Source organism: Mustela putorius, unplaced genomic scaffold, assembly GCF_011764305.1.
Source record: "Mustela putorius furo isolate JIRA1106 unplaced genomic scaffold, ASM1176430v1.1 tig00000275_pilon_pilon_pilon, whole genome shotgun sequence".
NCBI lineage: Eukaryota > Metazoa > Chordata > Mammalia > Carnivora > Mustelidae > Mustela > Mustela putorius.
Window position 1 is genome coordinate 6,753,923 of NW_025421341.1, and position 20,754 is coordinate 6,774,676.

The following is a 20,754-nucleotide window of genomic DNA, read 5'->3' on the forward strand; positions in this document are numbered from 1 at the left end:
TATTATTTTTTATTTTCATAAAAGTAACATACATCCATTATGGAAAAGTAAGAAATATGTCACAAAGAATAAGATTAAAATTAAAATCAGCCTCAATCCCACTAATGGGAAATAATCATAAAAATTTTGGTATTCAGGGACACCAGGGTGGCTCAGTTGGTTAAGCATCTGCCTTCTGCTCAGGTCCTGAGCCCCACATTGGGCTCTCTGCTCAGCTGGGAGACTGCTTCTCCCCCTGCCTCTGCCTGCCATTCCCCCTGCTTATGCTCTCACTCGCTCGCTCGCTCTCTCTCTGACAAATAAACAAATATAACCTTTTTAAAAAATTGATGTATGTGTATATATATATATATATATATATATACATATACACTTGTAATCATCTTTTAAGTCATAATTATTTATACGTAACATTTATCTTATTTAGTACTCATTTTCCAAAATTGAGATATCCCTGCCATAAATGGTTAAAAACATCTGGACAGTATAATTGCGAGTGACTTCATGATAAGAGCAAAGCTTCTTCAAATTCTTGACAACACTTCAGGGATTCAAGAGTTTCTCTGTTCTGACCTCCAAACACTTAACAGCGAAGGGAGAACCAGAAGCCAAGTCTTGAGTGGGGCCAGCCTTGAGGGGGGCCTCCCAAGGGAAGCAGAGAGGAGGAAGTCCTGACTCTTGGTTTTAACAAAGAGAACAAGAAACACACAGAATACAGATTCTGTTACTTCCTGTCACCGGCCAGGGCAATGCTCCTCCATCTGTATTGTACCACAAAGCAGGTGGCAGACCTTGTTCAGGGGGCTGGGAATTCCGAAGTGAATGAAACAGAGAGCAGGACAGAGAGCAGGCTCTCCCTTTGTGGTGCGTCCTTTCTGGGGGCCATAAGTACCTTCCATCTCTCTAGTCTGGGTGGAAGCAGCCTCTTTGCTGGCCTTCCCATTCCTAGTGCAGCCAGAAAGTCATGGTGTGACAAATATGACCATGTCACTCTAGCACGTATACAAGGTGAAATGTTCCCGTTGATCCTCAGATAAAGATAGAACTTTTCAACTTGCCCTGCCAAATCTGTAAACCTTCGGCATCCAGCATGGCCAGCCTCACCCTCTTCTCCAGCTCTGCGTGGTTCCCTCCCCCGCCTTCCCTCCTCACACCTGCCGCCTTCTGTCTGTTCCTCCTGTCAAGGACAGGGGCCTCCACCAAGCTCTGACTTTGGCTTGGCTAATCCCTACTCACCTTTCATATTTTTAATCAAATTCAAGAAATCAATTTAATACTTTTTGCATATTTTGAGGTACTGGGAGTATACTGGTGAACCAGGCTCACAGATACTTGCTCTCGAGTTGTTTACAGTGTAGCAGGGGAGAAAGACAAATAATTATCATGAATTATAGGTGCTAAGCTGACTGTGGGTTATGCCTGTACATCAATAGAACAAAACTTTTCTAACTTTGCCTTAACCTTTCCTTAGAATCAAAGCCCCAGCTTTGGTCATTCATGCAATCATTCATTCATTTTTCCGTGCACTGCACACTGCTGGGGAATAAGAGAAACAGTGAGCCAGCCAACCCCTGCCCCCATGGAGCTTGCACACTACTGGGGAAACCAGACAGGAAACAACAGACTCACAACATAATCTCAAGTGGTGATAAATACTGTGATGCAAAATAGGAAAATCGGGGGCTCGAATGGGATGGAGAGATTATTTTTTATTATTTTTGATGGTTTATTAGAGAAATTTTCTCTAGGGCATTGCCATTTGAGCTGAGGCTGGAATGAAGTGAGGGAACAAGCATAAAGCTCGTAATGGTATGGTTAGAGAACAGTTCATACAAAGGCCCTGTGGCAGTTTCATTGGATTCCAAGTAGCACAGGACCAAGTAGCCCTCAAACACGGCCTTACCTTGTACGTCTCTGATATTGGTAGAAAAAAGCTTGTGACTAAGAGGCTGCAGTTGTTGTTCTTCCTGGCATAAAGGTAGGAGAAATAAAAACGTGTGGGGGGCCTGGGTGGCTCAGCCAGTTAAGCATCCAACTCTTGATTTCAGCTCAGCTCACAATTTCAGGGTGGTGTGTTCAAACCCTGCATCAGGCTCTGTGCTGAGTGTGGAGCCTGTTTAAGATTCTCCCTCTCCCTCTCTCTCTCTAAAATAAATAATTAATTAATTAGTAAAAACTAAAATTTATGGCTTACTTATCTTCACATCAGGAGGGTAAAACCTGAATAACCCTTATTCCGGCTTCCCTCGCCATCAGCCTCTATCACAACCCGGGGCTAAATCTTCGGTTCTTTAGAAATTACAATTTGTTCACACAGTAGGCCTCCTAAAGTTCTCATAGCCTGGCTCCTCACACGGACCCGTCTCTTTAAAGCATCTTAGAACAAATCTGAGCCTCTCTAACAGATTTACATATAATCAAACTACAACATGGTATTTTTTTAAAATATTTTAATTATTTATTTGACAGACAGAGATCACAAGTAGGCAGAGAGGAGGAAGCAGGCTCCCTGCTGAGCAGAGAGCCCGATCCCAGGACCCTGAGATCATGACCTGAGCCGAAGGCAGAGGCTTTAACCCACTGAGCCACCCAGGTGCCCCATACAACATGATATTTTAATAGAAATACAGTCAACTCTTGAACAACACGGGTTTGAACTGTGCAGGTCCACTTATACCCAGATTTATTGCAGTACAGCCTGTAAATGTATTTCTCTTCCTTCAGAGTTTCTTTATAACTTCTTCTCATCTCTTACTTAATAATAAGAATACAGTATAGAATACACATGTGTTAATCAGCTCAGTTATCAGTAACATCGTTCGTTTCAGTCAACAGTAGGCTATTAGTACTTAAGTTTCGGGGGAATCAAAATTATAAGTGGATTTTCACCTTCACAGGGTGTCAGCACCCCAGCCCCCACGTTGTTCAAGGGTCGACTGTATATAATGATTCACCCCGGCATCTAACACTGTACTAGGCAAAAAAACAAAAACAAGCTTTTTTTAAGAAACAGATATTAACACTGCTAGTATATTGGCCTTTGAATTCTGTTGTCAAAACACAATTTGTTCCGACATATAAGAAGTCAAGAGTTTCAGAAGTTCTGTGTCCCAGAGCATGAACACAGGAAAGTCTAAAATAGCCTCTTTTAATAACCTCCTTATAACCATAAGGCAAATAACAGCTGGGCTATATCTATTTCTTAAACAAAAATGATGGCCAAACCCTCAGTACTTTTCCTTTGGAATTAAATAAAATAACACAAGTAAAAATATTGTGTAAATATAAGTCACTCTGTAAATATTAGGTGAAGTTTCCACCAAACACCCATAACTATTCATGAATTTCTTCAAAATATGCCCCTCCCAAAGGGCTTGAGAAGAGTTTCCACATTAAATTAAGTCGACCTGGTAAATCAAAAAAATCTACCCTTAACACTAGCAGCCTCATTTTCACAGATAAGTAGTTTTAAGTTTCAACGAAAAGCAGGCCCCCCAAAAAAAATATCTTCAATTTGAACAATCATTTACTATATCAAAGATTGTTTACATCTGTGGCTTTGCTTATCTTGATCAGAGTTGTTGATTATTGTTTTTATCCGCGGCCCGTTCCTCGGTGCTCAGCGGCTGCTCAGAACGCATCGCTGAGCCCAGCAGAGCTGCCTCCCATATAGCCAGAAACACCATCCCATATATTCCCTTTTTGGAGACAGGAGAAAGAAAAATGTATTTCTTGGAAAATGTGTTTTGTAGAGTCATTTAAAATTCCACAAGGGGGGAAAAAGGACATTTCTCTTAAAGATATACAGAAGATACCTAATTAATACTTTCAAGTTAGAACTTTTCCTTAGAAACAGTGATTTCATCCAAAACACCCAAAATAAAATAAAACTTTGGGATTCAGAGACATGAAGAGCTCCACAGCTTTAACAATTAGAAAAACCCTGCCTTGAAGAATTTGGCAGTAGGATGAATACAAAAACCTTGTTATCACTAGCAGCAAGAAGTATTTATTAAAGCAGCCACAACACAGCGGCATGTGGGGGCTGCCGCCCGTGGGAAGCCATGTAGAGCCAAGGAACAGATTCAGTGTCTGTCTCCCGGAAGCTACAGCCCGACACTCAGCTGACAAGCAAGTATCTAGACGGGTTTCAGTGCCCCCCCCACCCCCCCACCCCCCGCCCATTCTGAAGGGGCAGCTTTATCGTGCTGACTCCTAAGGAAGGCTTGCAACCACAACAGGTGGCTGTGGCGTATGTTCGGCTGAGGCCGGGCTGTGGAGCAAGTTCACGGGCACCCGTCCTTTCACTGTAGACCGGTACCCAGCGCCGGGGCCCGGCCTGCCTTCCTCTGTGCGCGGGCGGGTGTGTGCTCCCGCAGGCCTTCACCGGCTCCTCTGCAAACCCAGTCCCGCCTCCGTCCACCCGCCCCCTTCCCTCCGAGGCACTGGCACCTCCGCCCCGAGCTGCTTCTCCCCTTCCTGCTTCTTTTGCATCCCAAGATGCCCAGACTGAGCGAGAGCTGGCAGCACTAAATGCGCCACCTGCTTAGTCGAGCAAAAGAAGCCCCTCCTGCCAGACGAAGGAGAGACACATGAGCATTTTCCACGCTGTCAGCGGCCCGGTTTCCCGCACTGCCCTCGGCTGGTTTGTCCCCACACACTAGTCCTCAACCGCATACCCTGTGCTCTGCCTTACATTTCTCTGAGCAGAGGGAGAGGTCCTGCCTGTCCCACAAGATTGTGTTCTGCTCCTTTGTAGTGTTGGGACCTCCCCCATCACATGTAGAAACACGCCTTCCGCATCCTGTTCTGCTGAAAGCTCAGCCACACACACTTGGCCAGGCCTTCAAAGCAGCCCAGACACACCTCGGCCCCGTGGGCCCTGGGAGCTGGAGCACAGACACCGACACAGGCTCAGGAGCGGGCTCGTGGTAGAGGCTCCCGGGGGCCTTGCTCAGAGCACTGTCTGCCGTTCTGTTCCCGTGAGGTGCACACACACACACACACACACACACACACGTACTCACGTGCACACACGCTCAGACAGGCATGTGCCCTCGTGTTCTTCATCTCATTCTCTCCTCCCTGCCTCTCTGTTACCGAATGTGCATTTTTGAAGCTAAAAGCTCTCCTACCTGGTGTCAGGAAGTTAACCTCCTCCAGCTGCGAGAAGCAGAGGAAGAAGAGAGGCAGGCGCAGACCTGAAAGGGAACAGGGCGAGGCTGGATGCAGAGAGGGAAGCAAGCAGTGAACAGCATGAAACAGGCAAGAGGCAGCGGCTGAACTAGTGGCCAGGAGCTGCCGTGCGCTCTGTGGCTCAGACACAGGCCCTGGAGTCAGGAGGCTGTGCCCGGGAGCCCTAGCTCTGCCTTTAGTGATTTACATAATTTCTCCCATCGTCCTGTTTCCTTATCTATGAAAGGAGGAGAGAGGTATGCAGAGCGAATAACTCTAATTACTTGACAATGCTGTAGTCAAGAGTGATTAAGATAACGCATGAAAAACACGTCACAGTTGTCACACATATTGGTCAAGGCACACTGACCACGAGGACGGTGATGGTGATGATAACGAAGATGACTGAGTCAGAAGCACCCATGACCACCTTCAGATTTAATGTGAGACAGACTCACAGAACGCAGAAAAGCGGGTATACTCACGGTTGTGGTTTATTGCAGTGAAAAGCTATGGGCGGACATCAGTGAAGGAAAACGGAACATAGGGCAGGGTCCAGGGCAGACAAGGCACCCACTTCCCGTTGTCCTCTCCCAGGGCAGTCACACAGACAACACCTAAATCTCCCAGCAGTGATGGGTGAGAAGGTGTACAAGGCATTGCTAACCAGAGAAGCTTACCCGAGCCTTTGTATCCAGAGCTTATTAGAGATCGGTCAAGTACACACCAGTTGTCTGCATCTGACCTTAGTTACTCAGTGTCCAGACCCTCCAGAGGTCAAATGATACCACATGGCTCAAGGGCTGAGGCAAACAAAGACATCTTACCAGGTGGCATTTTAAGGCCTTCGGTGTTACCTCCTGGGAGCTGGTCTGGGGCTAAAGCTTTTTTTGAAGTGTGCCAGTTTGGGACAAGCCAGCCTGCTGACTTCATGCTTGACTGCACGATGATGATGGTAAAGAGTCCTGCATTGATGGCAGCTCCCATTGCCACTAGACCTTGAGACCAACGAGATTGGGCCAGATATAGCTCAGAAGCCGAGAGTTCATGAAAAGCAGAATTGATCTTGACAGTCATGGTGAATATTGCCTTCGTTAAGAAGAAGATGATGGCAGCAGGGAAAGAAGATAAAGGGAAACTCTCCCAAAGCCAGCGGAGAGCAGCTTAAGTCACAGAGGTGGGGTCTCGGAGACCCCCTCTCCCAAAGAAGTGAGGTCCTCACTCCAAGAGCTAGGGAGTGGTGAGACTCAAGAAGGCCAGGAATGACTGTGTTCCAAAGCTGAGGGGCACCCGGGGGGCCTAGGTCTGGTGAAAAGAATTGGAAGCAGGTTTTGGAAAAGAGTAAAAATTCCATTCCCTTTAGCAGAGGAGCTGACCTGAATCCACCTCAGACTACACTGAGGAGCTTTGTCCCGGTCTTGCCCAGCCCGGGTGCACCAGGCTGATTGTAGACGAGATGGCCAAGCAACTCCCCAGCCGGGGAGGTGGAGAATGCGGGAAGGCGCTCTGAGAAAGGCACACCTAGCCTCCATTTACACTTCAGTACAGACTAAAAGCAAACAGAGCAGAATTTGTAAAGATAAGAAGTTAAAAGTTGTGTTTTGCTTCTTTGTCTTTTTGTATTTCTGTGCAAGAAATATCAGGAGAAAAGCTTTTTGGAATCTTCATAACTTTCCATTACTTATGGGAAGTTTGTTTTGTTTTGAGCACTTTTGTAACTAAAAGCCAACTCTCTAAACAAAACGGGGGGGGGGATGGGAGGTGCGGGGGTTGAGGGGTTGGATGACTCTTTGCCAGACCTAAGAGGGGGATTCCCAGCAGAGGACTCAGGAATTAAGGAGCCCAAGGAAGAAGGATAAACAAGTTAAATTCTTGGGGCTTGTAGCCCAGGATAATCAATGAGCCCGGGGGTTAATTAGCAAAGGCGCGGATCCACACAAATCATACCTGTGCTAAAGGTGTAGACGAGGCTGTTCTCAGATCACTGCAGAAGAGACCAAGTGTGTAGGCTCCCATGCAAACGACTCTCACCTAACCACTCTCCCCTTCCCACAAGCCTCCCCCAAACATTTCCTAAGATCTATCATTCTCAGGGGCGCCTGGGTGGTTCAGTTGTTAAGCATCTGCCTTCAGCTCAGGTCATAATCTCGGGGTCCTGGGATCAAGTCCCACATTGGGCTCCATGCTCAGCAAGGAGCCTGCCTCCCCCTCTCTCTCTCTGCCTGCCTCTCTGTCAAATAAATAAATAAAATCTTTAAAAAACGTTTTTTTTCAAAACCTACAGATTCAAAATAGTTTTTTTCTGATAAGCTATTGCAATGGCATTATGACATTAAGTATTTGATTTACTTTCTTTCTTAGATCCCAAGAGATGACCCGAAGACATTTAAACCTTGGTCCATCCCTATAGCATAACATTGCTGTCATTTCTTAAAAGGTAAGAATATTAAGCTGAAAGATAAATTACTCAGAAAGAAAAAACATCAGCGGGTTGACTAGCTTTCAAACGGTATTCTAAGGAAATTTAGGATTGCACAGATGTATAAATCAAAATTCTTTTTTTTTTTTTTAAGATTCTTTATTCATTAGAGAGAGAGAGAGAGAGAAGGAGCAAGGGGAGGGGCAGAGGAAGAGGGAGAGGCAGGCTCCCTGATGAGCAGGGCCCCTTGCCACCCAGAACCCCAGAATCATGACCTGAGCCCCAGACAGACTTTTAACTCACTGAGCCACCCAAGAGTCCCTCTAGTTTCATTTTTAAATCTTACCCAACATTTTAACACTAAACATGCATGGCTCTGGATGCCGATAAGGAAAGTCAGGGTATCTTACACACGAAAAAACAGCAATTTCTCTTTTCATTTTCTTCTCTTTTTAAAAGATGTTTATTTTTAGGTAATCTCTACACCCAGCATGGGGCTTGAACTCACAACTCATGTTGTGACAAGAGTCACATGTTCCATGGACTAAACCAGCCAGCTGTCCCAGTTTTTCTTTTCATCTTAAAATAAAATATAAAATGAGAAAGCTGTGGATTAAGATATTTTCAAAATCCTATTCCCTGATTCTTTTGAGAATTACTTATATCTTGAGTGCAAAACATCAAATTAAAATCAATTGCTTCCCACATTTATAATTAATTAGTGCTATTTAAAACAGGTATCTAGTTGTATTCGTTGAGCTCAACTGCTACAATTTTGTAGTGCAGCTTAACACAAAACCCGGACCACTGAAGGCTTTGGAGCACGGCCACCAAAACAGTCTGGGAGATATATGCTGACAAAAAGAAAGATACTTTTATTGTTGGAAAAGTAAACCGTTTTTCTACACACTTACTGGGCAACATTTTCTAATGCCGAATATGAAAGCAGAATTGAGAACTACATCATAAATTCAGAGAAAAAATTTTTTTCATTGTATTCTAATTTTCCAATTAAATGTCTAAAACAACCTATGCGTATTATCAGATATGTTTAATTCCACTTTGTTTTGTCACATAAGAACTTGCATTGATAGTTTTGCTAAATCAGACCAAACAATTGGTGAGACTTTTGTTTCTCTTTTCATAATAGCAGCAAAAATCAAAATAGTCAACATTTAAAATTATATCTTAAATCATTATAAAATAATAATTAAATAGCATGCACCCACGTATAGAGGGCAGAATACCTAGCTCCTAGCCCTTTAATTATTCTCTCTCTCCCTACCTCTGTTGTTCCAAGTACTAAAATCTGGATATGATAGCAAATTCACTCTACTGCCTGTATAAAACAAGGTTTGTAAAGGGCACCGCATTGTGCCTGACACTAGTATTCAATCAAGAAAAGCTACACACACACACACACACACACACACACACACACTCAGATATGCTAAGTGCCAAACTTTAACAAATTGGAGACCACCAGTGAATGAACTGGGTTGTCAAGTTTTTGTACAAACTTCAACATAAAGGCTTCAGATTGCAAGAGAAACTTAAAAAAACAAAACTCAAAACCAAGCCCCCAAAATCTCTTTTGCTGCTTTACCACTTAAAGTATTTGTTGTGTCCGAATGATCCCCATGCTGTGCAATTAAAATAAAGATGGAGATATAAATCACATTCTGAGTCTTTAACTGTCATCCTTTACCTGCATGTTCAGATTTTTGCTTTCTTCAAAGTAGCATCATTGTTCTCACATATCTGCTTTATAAGCAAATGTTAAAACATTGACCTTCTTAAATTTATGCCACACTAAAATTGTGTGTGTGTGTGTGTGTGTGTGTTCTGATAACATTTTAAACCTCTGCTGAAAATGTGTGAAAATCTCTGAGCTCCTCCAGCTTCTCATTTGTTTTATAAATGAAGACACGGGAGCCAAGGAAGAATCAGAATGACCTAAATGTACTTATTCGTATCCATAAAGCTCCACCCATCCAATTTTACAACTATTCATTGTTTTCCTTATAAGCAAAAGTTGGGGGATTTGCACTCTTTTATAATTATTCTCTTTTTTTTTTTCCAGGTGTTTCAATCTTCACAAGTGAAAAGGTGGTTTGTTAATCCCAACTGATATTCTTATACTGTTGTGGAAAAAAGACACAAATTTTAGAAACATTATTCAAGTCTGATTAGGTTAAAGATGGATCATTATTTATAAATTATTTACTTAGACTTTCTAGGCTAGAGGCCACCAGACCAACTCTGCAATAGCCACAGTAGCCAAGTTTAAGTTTGATTTGTTTCTGAGGATGTCATGTAAATATTGCTCTAAAAGCAAGTTGTTTCTTTCTGTGTCCATCCAGTCTGACAGGACTAGTAATGCAAGTTACAGAACTAGAATGAAAGAGGCATCTCGGTAAATAAATACATGATTACTTTTCCCAGGGATATGTTCGATTCAGTGGCCACAGATAGGAAGACCGCAAGAGTTCTGCAAGGTTTGGTTTTGTTCCTGCTGTGGATTAGTTGTGGGTCTGTGCATGTGCATTTGACAGCAAAAGAGTGGTATTTTAGTCATGTACGTCAGCTATTCAACCGGTTAACACTCTTTTGGAATTTGGAGAGAAAAGGCAATGTAAAAACGTTTTCAATATATTATCATAAAACCCTTTTTTTTTTTTTTGGTCTATAAAAAACACCTGATCTAACATCAGTTTCAGAAATACTTCACTGCTCCATTTCCCATATATTGGAGGGGACTAACACAGAGCAAAAGAGTTCTAAACTGTACGTTGTAGTTTAAAACATCAGGGATGCACCCAGTTCCCTTAATCTGATTTTTAGAGGTCATCAGAGGAGGAGAAACCAGAATAAGAAGTAGGCCTTTTTTTGACCAGGAAGTCAGGAGGTAAACTGACATTCTGCCAGGCAGAAATTTGCATGATAAGGTCACGGAGCCAACTGTCTCAGAGACTCAGGAAGTGAATGAGGGAGGAGGGGCTGAGCTGAGAGCACTGGGTAAAGGGTGGGAAAGACGAAAATCGGGCTTGCCCTGCAGGGAGCCTGTAGGTCCTTGGAGGCCATGAGCACACCTGGTTGAAGCGACTGGGATCCGGCTGTGTGCAGGCCTGTCCGCGGACTTTGGAGGCTTCACTAGGCGGCAGGGGTCTAAGGGAAGAAGTGGGGACTGGAGCCCAAAGAGAAAGGAGACTACAACAGAAGCGTCACAGGCAGGACAAAAAATTACGCAAGATTCTTGCACACATAAGCAGAAGAGCTTGGGAACTTAGTGGGAGTAGCCAGGGCAAAATCAGTTGAAAGTAACAAAAAAAAGTTTTGACTCTGAAAAATAGAATGCTTAACTCTGTAATCTAATGTGAATACAAGAAATTTATTTTGGGGCACCTGGGTGGCTCAGTCGGTTAACTGTCTGCCTTTGGCTCAAGTCATGATCCTGGGGTCCAGGGATCAAGCCCTGCGTGTGGCTCCTGCTCAGCGGGGAGCCTGCTTCTCTCTCTCCCTTTGCCCCGCCCCCACTTGTGCTTGCACGCTCGCGCTCTATCTCTCTCTCTCTCTGTTAAATAATAAATAAAATATTTTAAAAAAAATTTTTTTATCATCTGTATCGTTTTAAACAGTGGTAAGTGTTACTCATATTTAGTAAAAATTTGGTCTGTTGGGGCTAAGGATGGTTAGTTACTAGGCATTTATTTTCTATTTGTCACAGTTGAGAACTCTAAAGGAGCAAAAATAGAAGGGTCGAACATATCCCTGAAAATCATTTGTGCGAGTTGATACACAATCTGAATGGCATGGATATCAATCAAATACTTTTTCAAAAAGGCTCATTTGAAACCACATACTTGCAACCAGTTGTTTGGGCTCTAATAAGCATCGTTAAAGGATAGTTACTAGATTCTTTGAATTAATAATACATTCACACAGTTCAAAAATAGAAAAAGGCATATAGTGCAGGGACTTACTCTCAGACCATCCCCATCCAGCCAATTCTCACACAAGCAAGAAATATAACCACTTGCTTAAACAAAAGATTTATTTATTTATTTATTTGAAAGAGAGTGAGAGAGAATCCCAGGCATGCCCCATGCTGAATGCAGAGCCCTACAGGTGTGGGGCTCCATCCCACGACCCTGAGATCGCGACCTGGGCCGAAATCGAGAGTTGGATGCTTAACCAACTGAACCACCCAAGCGCCCAGCCATTTTCACTAGCTGCTGCTTTCTCCCCCTTCAGGAATAGTTGGTCCCAGAAGGCCCAGCCACTCTGGTCAAGATTACAGTTACTCTCAGCTGGTCCCACACACAGATGGGACACGGTGACCAAACGTCGGGATGGTAGGGGAAGTCTAAGGTCTCGGGACGCGCAGCTTGTTCCTGCTCCTGTTACACCTGCTGGGCCCACTGAACGAGGTGCTGGTCCCCCCTTTCCATCTAGACAATTCTATCCCCTTCCCCGTGTCAGCAGCACATCCGGTGCTTGTACCAGTGAGGAGTACAACCCTTCACGCTTGCCATGGCTCTGAGGAAACTCCAGTTTTCCCTACGGGGCTGGGGCACACAGAAGGCATTTGTCCTCTTGCCTTCTGAACCCCGGGCTCTCTGAGTGGGTGTTGTCTCGTGAAAGCAAAAGCAGCCTGCGCCCAGCTCCGCCCCTCGAATAGTGAAATTTAACATTTGATCTGTTTCACATACCTGGGTAGACAAATAGCAAAAAGATACGACTTCTGATTCATAAGATGCAGAAGTTTAAAAATTAGGCAGAATTAGTTGGAGACAGAAAATAAAGGCATTTCCTCAGTCTCCTTACACAACCTCGAATGAGTTGATACGAAGATACCACGGAGCACAAAACAAGAATGTTCTTTCCTTGGCACAGCCACCAGAGCAGGACAGACATCCCACACTCCCTTTACTTCGTATTAGGATGATGTCACCAGCTGTCTAACTGGTCTTGTTCCAAACTATTCTGCGCAGAGCTGCCCAGAGAATCTTTCCCAACATCTGTAACCACCTACGTTCACTGGGTAAAGAGTAGCATTCAACAGGACAGTTTCCGCTTCCAAAAAGGACTGTGCTGCAGTCTGTGTGGGAATCACCCATTGTTTCCATCCGCTCGGGGGGTTTCCTTTGAGGAGTTCCCCATCTTCCGCTCCATGTGTTCCAGGAGCACTGCTGGGAGCAGCACAGGAGAAACTGGGTCCGAGTCTCTCCTGAGAGTGAGACTCTGGAGTAAGGCCCATGAGGGTAAAAGGCCGCCGGAACAGACTGCCTGGAGGGCCCGGCTGTGGAGAGCAGGTCCACAAGCTCTGGGGCTGGATCCTCGGGGCCGCCCCTGTCCCTGTGCGTCTCAAGACCTGCTTCTCCAGTTCTGCCCTCAAGCCTGTCCGCTAGCCAGGATCTTCCCCATTTTATTAGTTTTGTAGAGCTGCCATCACGAATTCCCACAAACTGGATGGCTCAAATATTTATTCTTTCACAGTTCTGGAGACTAGAGGTCCAAAATCAAGGTGTTAGTTGGGCCATGGATTCTAGGGGAGAGGCCTCCCTTCCCTCTTCGGGTGACTTGACTGTATCGTAATTTCTAAAGTATTTTGAAGTAAATTACTACACAGAAAACAACACAGATGAAGACCAAACTTCTGAACATATCTGCCTAGGCCCTTCCTAGACGAACCCTCACATCATCTCCACTGCCCTCCCCGAATGCACACAGACGCATGTCCACACACACTCCACACTCCGCACACCAAGCTGGTCCCTGCTTTTAGAAGTCGGCAGCCATCGCCACTCCTCAGGCTTTTCCACAAGTAGGGGCTGCTTCTTGCCCCTACTTCTTCATCTGACTAACCTCTTCTATTTCATCAAGTCCCACTTCAGCTGCCTCCTCTTCAGAATCCTCTGGGACCCCCTTCCTTCCCAGCTGTGCAGATCTGGCCACTGCCTCATCCACATTCTAGTGGCATCTGGTGTGGACCTCCCCATCTGCACGTTCCCGGCGGCGCTGCGCTTGTGCCTATCATCGGGTGGACGGCGCACGTCGTAAGAACCACAACCTACTGTCTTCCGACCTCTACAATGGCGCACCAGGCACACGGTAAGTACTTAGTGGATATGTGTTGAAGAAAACAAAAGTGAAGGTCCTAGAACATTTCATTCTTTTACCTCTTCTGCCCAGGAAAAACAGAGAACTTCCTCACTGTTCTTAGCAAATGCTTTGCTCCAAGACAAATCTGTTGCTTATGTATTCTTTCTAGGCAAGTGATTCTCAAGATGTCATAAAATACCAACGTTCTTAAAAAAAAAAAACAACACACACACAAAACAAAAAACAAAAGTTCTTAATGTTATTTCATAACACTTTTTTACCTGGGTTCTAAAAGTTCATGGAATTTGTGCATTTTGAAACATGACTTACACTCAGAGGAATAGGTATAGAGAATTGCTGCAGAATTTCACACGAACGCCTCCTATGACATTGGCCCAAGGCTAAGAACCTCTGCTGTGGACAAGCCTCGTTACATCAAGCCCTCTGAGACTGTGGTCACCTGCACTAGACAGGTTCTGAAAAATAAAGCTATGTTTCCAAAGACACTTTGTTCCAGAAAGACCTAGGAAATCCTCCAGGACAGTTTTAATACTGCATTTTAAGAGTAGAATCAAAAATGCACGATGAGTAAAAGGGTACTTTTCTCATCAGATAAATCGGCATTAGATTTCCATCACAGATAGTCCACGACCTTCTTCTGGAAGAATCATCATCAGTGATATTATATGTAGCTTCCCTTGAAAGTTAAACAGCCCCGCTTCCTCACAGAGTTTCTGTGGAGAACTCTAAAATGCACGTGAACATACTGCGTCAACAATAACATCTTCTCTAGAGGAAAGATCTACCAGGACCACTCTTACTGCTAACGGTAGCACGCGCTGGTCGCAGCAGTGTCGCGCTTATAGCAACAGAGTGGTGTGGCTGCGGCCACCACCGACAGCTGCAATACAGCACCAACGAATGTCCCTTCCGCTCAGCTGCTTTCTCTTTTTAGGCTAATAACTTTATATCACACAGAGGGCCCTAAAAAGTGAAATTTGGGTTTATAAAAAGAGAGTGAAGAAAGATGGCCGTCTAACAGGCCAGGCAAGAGCTCAACATACACTTGAGATCATTTTCTAACACAAAGACTTTCAGATCAGGGCTATCAAGAAGATTTCTTGTCCTTTAAATGAATATTAATATATTAAGAAATAAGAATTAGTAAGCAATAAGCAGTCCTTCATCCTATAACTTACAATTATACCATACACCTTCAGTTAACCTTGTTGTTTTTCTTTAAATGCCTTGCATGTTACATAACTTAGAATGTAGCTATTGTGGTCATCCAAAATATTACTTACGTGGCAAGTTTCCTCAAACTATTTCTGAATAAACACTTTACAGGAACAAAGAGTTTTCACCTTAACCTACTATCATTCCTTGGTTCCTTTGTGGAGAGAGAGATTGAATGCCAGGTTTCTTGAATACCTAAACCTCAAAAATCTAAATAATAGAGTCTGTTTCAAGGGGAGAGATTAGTGTCTTGTTGTTGTTGTTTGTTTGTTTGTTTTAAAGATTTTATTTATTTATTTATTTGACAGAGAGAGATCACAAGTAGATGTAGAGGCAGGCAGAGAGAGAGAGAGGGAAGCAGGCTCCCTGCTGAGCAGAGAGCCCGATTCGATTCGAGACTAGATCCCAGGACCCTGGGATCATGACCTGAGCTAAAGGTAGCGGCTTAACCCACTGAGCCACCCAGGCGCCTCTGTTTGTTTGTTTTTAAGATTTTATTTATTTGAGAAAGAGAGACACAGCGAGAGAGGGAACACAGAAGGGGGAGTGGGAGAGGGAGAAGCAGGCCTCCCAGCCAAGCAGGGAGCCTGATGCAGGGCTTGATCCCAGGACCCTGGGGTCATGACCTGAGCCAGAAGCAGACACCCAAGTGCCCTGAGAAATCAGTGTCTTTAAAGAATAACTTATTTACCAAATTTTACTAAAATGTTCAGGTAACCAACAACGCTTATTTCTTATTTTTCATTATCTTGATTTTAACAGATAGTATTAATAGTAAATATTATTAAAAGTCAAATAGCTACTAAAACTCTTCTATACAGCAAGTGAAAGCAATGGTATATATGAGTATGTGGTTAACTCAATCAGTAGAACATGCAACTCGATCTCAGGGTCATGAGTTCAAGTCACACCTTGGGTTTAGAGATTACTTAAATTAAAAAAAAATTTTTTAAATAGTATATATGAAGGACACCTGGGTGGCTCAGTCAGTTAAGCATCTACCTTTGGCTCAGGTCAGGGATCAAGTCCCACATTGGGCTCCTTGCTCAGCAGGGAGCCTGCTTCTCCCTCTGCCTGCTGCTCCCCCTACTTGTGCGCTCTCTCTCTTTTTGACAAATAAATAAATTAAAATATTATAAAATAATTAATAAATGGTATATATGAGATATGGAGCAACAATTTAACACATTTTCATCTAAAATGAAATTATTTGAAAACACACTGCACCTCAACACTTTTGCATTGTAAAAATCTTGTAGAGCCTATGAAAATACTTCTAGCCACATACAATACGTACATTCATATATATGTATGAGTATACATGCATTCATATGTGCGTATGTATATGTACATATAAACATATATATGTATATATATATACATATATATATATATATATATAGTGTTTAAGACAGGTACATAAGGTGTTTTACAGTCTTCTATCCAAAGCACAGGAGTATAAATACTTTTCCCAGACCATATCAGAAGCAATGTGCTCTTTGGAACAGGGCCTTGTCATCTTCCTAATTTTTGGAAGAAAAACCTATTGTTACTTACCCTTGGAAAAGAAACACTTATCTACTTCTACCACCAAAGTTAAAACTATTATCAAGTTCACATGTTGCATCTAGCATCTTTCATCTAAGTAGGTCAAAAATTTTAAATCCAAAAGTACTACGGGGAACTTGCAGCAGTGGCAGAATGAAGGTGTCAGCAAATCCTCTCTCCAAAACTAGTGGTAAAACAGGGCAAGATTGTCCAAAACCACCATTTCAAGACTGTAGAATAATGAAACAGAGGCCAACAACAAATCGACACGTGCTATTCATAAAAAACTGTTAAACTTGGAGTAAGAATAGGTCATCAGTGGCATTCTGTGGAAATCACTGAAATAAAAAACAAAACCAAAAGATAGGGAAAAATCAAGAAAACCAAAAGATTTGGTTTCTTTGAAAATGTTAACCAAACTGATAATCCATTAGCTATACTGACTCAGAAAAGAGAAGACACAAATTATCAAATGAGGAATGAAACAAAAGACATCACAACTAACTTTATAGATACTAAGAGGATGATAAGAGAATTTTATGAACAACTGTATGCCTGCAAAGTAGACAACTTAGACAAAATAACAAATTTCTGGAAACAAATTATGAAAGTAGACTCATGAAGAAACAGGAAATCAGAACAGATCACAAGTAAAGGAACTAAATTGTTAATAAAAAATTTTCCCACAAAGGAAAGCCCAAGCCCATATGGCTTCACTGATAAATTCTACCAAATACTTTTAAGAGAAATAATCCCAATCCTACATAAATGTTATGAAGACTACTGGGAGTGATTACTGAAATATTTTCATTCATGAAATAAATCTTCGTTTAAAGTAGAGAACCCAGGGACCCTTGGTTGGCTCAGTCAATAGAGCATACGTCTGGATCTCAGAGTCCTGAGTTTGAGCCCCATGTTGGTGTGGAGCCTACTTACAAATAGATAGATGGATGGATGGACGGATGGATAGATAGATAGATAGATAGATAGATAGATTAAAAAACAGGGAATGCAATCTGGCCTAGCAATGATGAAAAAAGTTCCAAAATACTTTAATCATAAGACATTGTCTTGAATGTTTCTAATATTTTACCAAAAACTTTATTATTTATACACTGGAGTTTGCAAGGTTAGCCATTACAGAATTCTTCTTTTTTTTTTTTTAAACCCTAACCCCAAAGTGATATTTGGAAGTAGGGCCTTTGTTTTGGGTTTGGTTTTTTTTTTTTTTAAGATTTTATTTATTTATTTGACAGAGAGATACAGCCAGGGAGGGAACACAAGCTGGGGGAGTGGGAGAAAGAGAAGCAGGCCTTCTGCTGAGCAGAGAGCCCAATGTGGGGCTCCATCCCAGGACCCTGGGATAGTCACCTGAGCTGAAGGCAGACACTTAACGACTGAGCTACCCAAGAGCCCCTACAGCATTCTTAACTGAGCACAGAAAGTCTAAATAACAAAGTCCTGCATAGCACTAACAAAACAAAAGGCAATTTCAGGCAAGCTTGGGGTCTTGTCTTATAAGGCATTTCCTCAAAGATCTAATTCATCCTTCTTGTCAAGCTCAGAGCTCAATAACGTTAAGCTCCTTAAACATAAATTTAACACTTTAAGCTCCTTAAACTGTGACAGCAGTACAGCATTTATCAGGTACGCAAGCAGTATACTGTTGGGAACTCTAGTCAGTTTACGGATACCAATAATGAGTCTACAGAAAGATACGGAACCCCAGTTACGAGTGTTAGAAGGGTTTTAGCTATCACGTAAAGCATCCACACTCACATTTTACAGAGAGCTTAAATGGTAAAATATCAAAAACAGCCAGGGATGAGGTTCTCCTTTCAATGTCTATCTTCCAGCATTGCTATAAGAAATCAGCTTGACCTTCCTTGTGACCCTTCTTTCCCTCCATGGTCAAGTCTTCTTCACGCAAAATACTAGTTTTATCAAACTCATCCCATACTCACTAAAGCACATTGCTTGCCATACACTGAGGCACTACTGAAATGAGCAAGAAATCAAGATCGCCATCAAGAATTTCAGTATGGGGGCACCTGGATGGCTCAGTGGGGTAAGTGGCTGCCTTTGGCTGTGTTCATGGTCCTGGAGTCCTGGGATCAAGCCCATCTTTGGTCTCTACTCAGCAGGGAGCCTCCTCCTCCCTCTCCCTCTACACGCTGCTCTGCCTGCCTGTGCTCTCTTTCTTTGTCAAACAAATAAATTAAATCTTTAAAAAAAATTTTTTTTTTAATTTCAGTACAGGATAAAAGATAAGACAGTTGCAGTGACTAAGAATGGCTTAAGGGAGGGTAGTATTTGAAATGAGGCTTGAAATGATAAATAGGATTTTGACAATAAAAAATGAGGGAAGGACATCTCAAGAAGAGGGACATCTCAGTCTGACTAAAGCAGACGTCAGGTGTTTGGAAACTGTTCTGCCATGGTACAGTTCACAAACACTTCCCTTGCGAGCCCACCGCACCTCCTCCTGTGGGCACACCTGGAAGCTTAGATAAAATGGGCTCGCCTTCCGTACATAGTTCCCAGGGGGCCCCTCCGTGCTGACTTCCAGGAACATGTATCAGAATGGAAATAAGTGAGCAAGATCTTATATGGATAATCTTCGATCTGGTTTAATTTTTAAAGAAAATCACTTGCTGGGGCATCTGGGTGGCTCTATAGGTTGAACATTCGACCCTTGATTTCTACTCACGTCATGATCTCAGGGTCCTGCGATCGAGCCCCATGCTCAGGCCCCACGCTCACCTTAAGGATTTTCTCTCTTTCATCTTTCCCCCTGCCCCTCCCCTCTCACACTCTAAAAATAAATAAATCTTTTTAAAAAATAAAAATCACTTGTTGAATTTAATATAGTTTTTAGTCAAAAATTGTTTGCTCTATGCCTCACAACAGAGGGCCATAACAGGTTAAGAACCAGCAATGATATGGGAAGTAAAGGTGAGAAACATTGGTCAGAAATATCCCTGGGTGATCTGGAGTACAGACCAAGGCGTTTAAACACTGAGGAGAAATGATTCAGGCTGCATTTGGGAAGATTACTCTAGAAGTGTAGGGGAAGAGATAACAGTTAGAGGAGGTTATTGCAAAAGTCCCAGTTAGGGGAAACAGAGACCTAAATGAAGATGATACTAGAAAAAGATGACATTGAGAAATGTGAAAATATAGAAGATAAGCTTTGTGAGGTCAGAGGTCTAACTTGTCAACTGTGTATCTCTAGTGGCCCTTAGCTCCATAACTATTTGTTGAATGGATAAATAAGATCTTGGTGGCAAGGCAGTAATGCTACAGCAGTATATATAGCCAGACTGCCTGGGTTCAAATCAAGCTCTTCCATTCACTAGTTCTATGACCTTGGGTAAGTTACTCGCTCTCTCTATGCCTCAGTCTTCCAGTCTACTAAATGGGGCTAATAACAGTTTCCAGATCATAAGGTAGTTTGTTTGTTTGTTTGTTTGTTTTGATATTAAGGTAGTTTTGAGGATTAAATAAGGTGAAGTGCTTAGAGGAATACATTACACATATACCTGCTACATAAAGTGGCTATTATTTTTATTAGTAGAACATTGTATTTTTAAGAGAACTTCAGAAGTGAGAAAAACAGCTTTGGGTGGGAAGAAGAATAATCAATAGCACTTAAGAGTGTTTGGTTTGGCATTTAGTGGAGATAACAGTTAGTGGGACTATGGAGTTCACCATAAAGGGTTAGACTTAAAAAACTCCGGCTTTGACCAATCACCTGTGCTCCCATCTCCCAAGGTCCTCCCATCTGCCACCAAGGTCTAGTCACACTAGCCCCTTCCCATTCCTCCAACAGGCCAAGTTTTTCCTACCTCAGCACTTGCCCGCTGCTATTCCCTCAGCCTGGAAGGGCATAGAGCCTAGACTCAACAAATATTTAAGGATTCAATAAGAGAATGTGGCATTCTTTGAAAAGTTAAATCTCTAGGAATATACGAGAGTATCATGTAGGAAAGCATGATGGAAGATAAAAGGTATGAGCACAAAAAGGAGGTGGTGGCAATTACAAAGGAGTCTCCGGGGGTAACCGGGACAGTTGGAACAAGGGTTAAGGGGACGGGTAATGTCCTAAATGCTCAGGGGAGGGAAGGAGGGTGAGAACTGAAGGATCGAAGGATCACTGGATTTGGCAATAATTTCAGGAAAGAACTCTGAGAAACTAATTTTCCAAAAAGTTGTGAGGGAAGGGGTCAGAAGTCTGAGTTCAAGAACATATATCAACTAATGCAAACTAA

At 42.8% G+C, this 20,754-nt stretch overlaps 1 protein-coding gene across 1 annotated transcript in view; it reads left to right on the forward strand.

Moving 5' to 3' along the window:
• Nucleotides 1-11,062, forward strand: part of LOC101694623 (aldehyde oxidase 2) — an 80,256-nt gene extending 69,194 nt beyond the window's left edge. The window contains exons 35-36 of the mRNA XM_045078535.1: nt 7,537-7,612; nt 9,678-11,062. Of these exons, the coding sequence (XP_044934470.1) occupies nt 7,537-7,590 (54 nt within the window). The 3' untranslated portion in view covers nt 7,591-7,612; nt 9,678-11,062. The remainder of the gene's footprint in view (nt 1-7,536; nt 7,613-9,677) is intronic.
• Nucleotides 11,063-20,754: the final 9,692 nt, after the last annotated feature.